The 5,558-nt window shown below is 50.0% G+C and overlaps 1 protein-coding gene across 1 annotated transcript in view; it reads left to right on the top strand.

Annotated features, from left to right (window-relative positions):
* Nucleotides 1-5,558, top strand: part of CIZ1 (CDKN1A interacting zinc finger protein 1) — a gene marked incomplete at its 5' end in the record, with an annotated part of 17,907 nt that overhangs the window by 10,654 nt on the left and 1,695 nt on the right. Inside the window, 5 exons of the mRNA XM_010161803.1 lie at nt 265-349; nt 921-1,034; nt 1,543-1,722; nt 2,375-2,444; nt 3,526-3,647. Of these exons, the coding sequence (XP_010160105.1) occupies nt 265-349; nt 921-1,034; nt 1,543-1,722; nt 2,375-2,444; nt 3,526-3,647 (571 nt within the window). The remainder of the gene's footprint in view (nt 1-264; nt 350-920; nt 1,035-1,542; nt 1,723-2,374; nt 2,445-3,525; nt 3,648-5,558) is intronic.

Genomic DNA, 5,558 nt, shown 5'->3' with positions numbered 1-5,558 from the left:
GCTGAAGGATACCAGCGTTGTCTTTGACCTGCTGTGTAGTGTTAAATGCAGTAGGTCAGGTCAGAGACTTGTTTTAACTGGTGCCTTTCCATCAGCTTGAGTTAAAACAACCTATATAAATGGCTGAGAATATAAAGGGGAGAATATAAATCCAAGCTTGTAAAAATAGGAATGCTGGAGAAAACAGTGCAGAGAACAGATTGCAAACTGCAGTATTCCACGGAGAAAAGGTGTGACTTACAGATGTATCCATTGTCACTTCAGAGAGACCCAGCAGCGATGGTGTAACACTTGTCAGATACACTTCACAGGGGATCTTATCAAACACCGCAGGACCCAAGAACACAAGGTAACAACCATAGCGTGGACTTCACCTTTGCACTGACCTTTCATGGGGATAGAGTGAAGTGTCTCGCGTCTCCGCTCCCCCGACAGTGAAGGAAGAGTGGAGAGATGTACAGAGAGTTCACTGTCTAAGGGCACTGCCGCGCCACCTCCTGCCTCTGAACGTAGGCACTGTTGGAGCTTCCCGTTGTGCTGTGTCGGTACGGCCTGCAGCACCTTCAGTTTGTAATTCTTCACTTTTCTAATAAATACAGCCTATCTTACTCACCCGATCAGTGGAATGAAGGAATTGGTGGACAGCCTGTAAATTTGCAAGCTAAAATTTAGGCAGGCCGTTATATTTATTGATTTGTGGGGGAGAAGTGCCAGAACACCTTTTATAAACCGCTTTTGTTCTGTTCTGCCCGTTTTCCACCTCTTTGGCAGATAAGAGCAAGGGAGTCTTTTTTTTAATATGACTCTTGCTTTGTGGTGTCCGTGTTTTAGATACAGGGCTGTGATTTCACTCAAGATTTAGCTGCGTTTCTCCAAAGTGCTGCCTCTTGTGACTTACTGGATCATCCCTCTTTCCTTAGTTGGCCAAGCGCTCGCTTCGTCCTTTCTGCACCGTTTGCAGCCGCCACTTCAAGACGCCCCGCAAGTTTGTGGAGCACATGAAGTCCCCTGAGCACAAACAGAAAGCCAAAGAGGTAATACTGCACAGGACTGGAGGCAGCTACCCTGTGGGGCAGGTTAACTTTCTGCTTCCCTGACTATTGCGAGGACAAAGGGAAGGTGTGCAGTCCTTCCAACGCTGTTTTAATTTTCATCTTTGGCTGGACTTCGATGGTTAGAGCTTAAAGAAATGGGGTGAAAAAGGGACAAGGAGTTAGATGTGTCTAGAATCATAGAATCATAGAATGGTTTGGGTTGGAAGGGACCTTTAAAGATCATCTAGTTCCAACCCCCCTGCCATGGGCAGGGACACCTTGCACTAGACCAGGTTGCTCAAAGCCACATCCAGCCTGGCCTTGAAGACATCCAGGGATGGGGCATCCACAACAAGCATAACAGCTTGTTAGTCTAGAAGCATAACAGCTCTGTGCCTCTTCTGGATTCCCTCCTACTCATCAAAGACAGTCTGTTCAGAGTCTGGGGTCTGCTTTGGCTAAATAGAAAGTGCAGAGTTCATCTGACCTTCTTTTCTGTACCTGACAGGTGAGACTAGGAGAGAAGGAGTTGGGCAGCCCAGAAGATTCGGAGGAGTTGATCACAGTGGATGCTGTTGGCTGTTTTGAAGACGATGAGGAGGAGGAGGAAGAGGAGGAGGGGGGAGCTGGTGAGGAGGAAGATCTTGACGTAGTGCTGATGGAGAACGAGGATTCTGCTGCCAAGCAGGTATGCCATGCAAAAGGAGAAGGAATGATCCACCTGAGATTGTGCTGTGGGCTCCTGTGGCTCAGTTGGGCTTGACTGGTTGACCTCAGGGTTTCAAGAGTCCGGTCAACCTTGCAGCTACAGCAGGAGGGTGAGGGCTCCGGGGTTCTTCAGAACACAGGGTGATGCAAAAGAGAATCGGGCACTACGTGTGGGCTGCAGTGGGGTGTTCCTGCTGTGCTGTACAGCTCCTACTGCTGCCTTCAAACGTTACCTTCTTGTTGAGGAGCATAAGCAACGTTTTTTCAAGGGAAAATGTTTCTGACAGACACTGACAGAGTCTCTTTGAATAGCCCGGCAGCAGCTCGCTCTCACAGCAAGCACACATGTGGAGGTTTGTCGTGATAAATATCATTGTCCCAGTAGAAAACAGTTACCAAGAAGGAGGCACGTGGCTAAGGTACCACAGGCTTGAAGTGCAAGGGGCATTTCTAACCCTTGTAGAAGTGGCCTCCTGACAACTGGGTATTGTATGTGGCCTTAACCAGATGCTGTGCAACTCCTTCTGGTATGTGAATCCTCTCTTTTGCTCCCAGGCTTGCCAGAAAATACAAGAGCCCAGGAAGGGAACTGGCATAGATACAGTAGGCACTAATGTTCTTTTGGTTTCCAGACTGGGCTGAAGGAAATGTCTTTGGAGGATTACGAAGGAAGCGAGAAGTATTGTCCAGACACAGCCTATGGTAAGCAAGCAGAGTTAAGCAAAGGCCCACAGAGCCTTCTCCAGCCACATGCTGTATCTGTAAGAGAAGATGGTCTCTACCTACTGCTGTAACACCTTCTTGGACCATAGTGCTCCAGGATCTGCATCGCACTGGTGTAGGTCACTGCTGCCTGGAGAAAGGGCCAAACCTTGGGTTATTGCTGTGTGATAAAACATAAGGATGTGATTGATGTTTGTCAGCTGCCTTTTGCTTTGAAGAAGAAAGGACGAGAGCCAGGTACCTTACTAAGGTAGGAAATGGAACGAGTAGGGCAGGAGTACTGAAGAAAGGAGGTAGCAAATGAGGGATGCTCTGGAAAGATGGAGCCTGGAAGCATATTCACTAGAATGCTTTCCAGCAGAAACGCAGCTTGTGCAGAGATACTGAGCAGTACTGGCAGTATCGAGCTCTTTGCCAGAGCCCAGACTGTGCATGTTTCCACCGCTTCAGAACCCCCACGCTCTACCTAGCGGTTTTTCAGACGTGTTGCTGGGCTGGTGGGCAGCGTTGCCTCCAGATGGCTCTGTCTGGTCCCCACCCTGGAAGCGACTCTGACTTCCAGCCTAACGTCCACTCGTGTCGTGGGGAGGGCAGCTCTGCAGAGGCTGTTTTGTGCCCAAGGAGAGCTCTGTTTACACCAATCTTCCATATCGCTGTAACCTTCCACTATCGTGTGGCAGATGGAATAATGATTCATGCTGTGAATGTTCTCTGCGTGTTCCTCTTGCGCGCCTGCTGTCTTCTGCTTGGTTTGATCCCATTACATTAGATCACATGTTCTCTGTAGTTTTCCATTGTATTCTTTTTTCCTTCCCCCCCCTTAATGCTCTGTGTAGTTACTTTGCTCTGGCAGCCAGATTTCTCTCTGAATATCAACCACACAGCCATTCCATGGTAAGATGAGATATTCAGCAAAGCATCTTGCAAATCCCTGATTAACAGAAGCAAAGCTTCCCGTTTTTCTTTTCCTCCCTCCCATCCCCTTCCCTTTTAACACGCTTTCATTATTTGAGTTCCATTCAATGTGATCTGTGATTTCCCTTCCCCTCCCGTTTCGCAGGCCTGGATTTTCTGGTCCCCGTCGCAGGTTACCTCTGCAGGCTGTGTCACAAATTCTACCATAGCGACTCTGCTGCCCGGCTCGCACACTGCAAGTCCCTGATGCATTTTGAGAACTTTCAGGTTAGACCCTTTGGCGATTGCATGGCCTGGCATTTGTTACCCCTGTGCGTGTCTCTTCAGCGAATCCACCACGTTAGCTGTCTTGTCTTCGGTTCGTTGCCATCTTCCTTGGTGTCCGTTGTGCCATGGCTCTCTCCTGGTGTGCTCTGTGTTTGTCTGCCATCACCCATGTAGATCTGAAACCAGACCAGTCCTGCTTCCCAGCTACTGCTGCTGTCATCTCGTTGCCCATTTCTGGCTGAAAATCTTCCTCAGAGTGTCTGCTCTGTTTGCTGAACCTGTTGAGTCTGTTGTTCAGTCTAGGCCTCTTGTTAGACAGATGACAGGTGGGACAAGATGGGGAAAGAACAAGCGACGGGGGCTGTTCCTTTTAAAGCAGGCTGGAACGTACGCATCTTCTCAGGCAGTACTGCAGGAACAGCTCCTTTAGCCAAAACTGCGGGTGTGATTCATCCGCCGTGGGGCCTGGTAAAATCTGGCGTTCGCCTTAGAAACCTGGGTATTTAACGTTACAGACTCTGTGTGAAGGAAGCTACAAGCTGGTGAGAGTCCGTTTGGTCCCCAGGGTCAGCCTGCAACAGGAATTCAGTCTGTCTGTCTGTCTGTCTGCTACCCTTTCCTAGAAACTCCTTAGCACAAAGCTCTGCCAGCTGACGCTGTTCCTTTGCTTTACTGGCTCCCCCTACAGAAGCCGTACTGCCCCTTGCTGCTTTCGTATCTAGAAGCTTTTCCTCCTGGGCTGGCCTGGAATCTGCCTCCATCGTTCTGTCCTTGTTGACTTGCCAGGGGGTGAGGGGCCTGGATTAGTACCTTGTGGTGGGTACGCAGGGCTTGCACTGTCTCTGCCCTCTCCCGTGACTGCTGCCTGGGCCCTGCCCGTGCAGGAGAGCCGTATCCCCTGACCCTGGTGAGGAGGGAGGCTCCCACACTGACTTTGTCCTCTGCCTGCACCCAAAACCTGCTCCAGCAAAAGCCGTTGTGCTTCCCTACCGCAGATGTGTCCAGCTTTTGGTAGTGTTTTAGAAAAAGAAAAACCTTAGTGTTTTCCTGCGAGTCTTCAGAGAGGTTAAGTGTTCCTAGTCAACCGTCAGGGCCTCCGGGAAGGGGTGGGGTGCTGCAGACGCCAGCACTTCGAGCAGTGGGTTTGGAACGGCAAGTAGCAGAAGACCACAGCTGTTCCTTCGTGGTTGCTCATCCTCTCCCACTCCTGCAGCGAGTCGTTTCAGGAATGACGGAATCGGCCTTGCAGTTTTCCTGGCTTATTTTAGATCAGCTTAGAGGGAAACTGCAGGAGCAGTGCATACACCTCCCTTTTGGCCCGCTTAGAGCTGAAATCAGACGCTCTTTAAATGGGTGCCGGGGTGACCTGGAGGGGTTATTTATGACAAGAGTCCAACCTTAAATATCTGCGGGCAGGTAACTATTATTCTTGGCTTCCTAATTGCCTTGGAGTTGTCACAGCCCAAGTTAAATCACTGCCAGCTTACGGGGTAGCTCAGCAGAGGGTTTCAAAGCAGAGAATTGTCTCCTGGTGAGGCAGTTCATGGCATCTCTTTGAAAACAAATTGCCCTGCTTGCACCTGGATTGGTTTGGGTACAGCACTGTGATTTGACCGATCTAGTTCCAATGTGTTTGCGGGGCGGGAAAAGGCGCGCCCCTGCCATGATGAACTGAATTACAGTGTGAAGCTGCCTCTCCGATGTGCTGGAGTTCCACGTTGCAGACAACAGTGGCACTGCTTAAGGCAGCAGTGACAGCCAGAGCGCTCCAAATCGTGTCCTGAAATTGTCGGGTCTGAGGCCAGTGCCGGTTCATGGGACCCTTTGGCACAAAGCTGAAAGTGAGTGGGTTGTGGAGGGAACTGTTGCGGAAAACAGGGAGTTTTGGTTTATTCCTTCAGTTCATGCTCG

The sequence above is a fragment of the Eurypyga helias genome, unplaced genomic scaffold, assembly GCF_000690775.1.
Source record: "Eurypyga helias isolate BGI_N326 unplaced genomic scaffold, ASM69077v1 scaffold43441, whole genome shotgun sequence".
NCBI lineage: Eukaryota > Metazoa > Chordata > Aves > Eurypygiformes > Eurypygidae > Eurypyga > Eurypyga helias.
The sequence above is the reverse complement of the archived record's forward strand: the minus strand, read 5'-3'. Positions and strand labels throughout refer to the sequence as shown.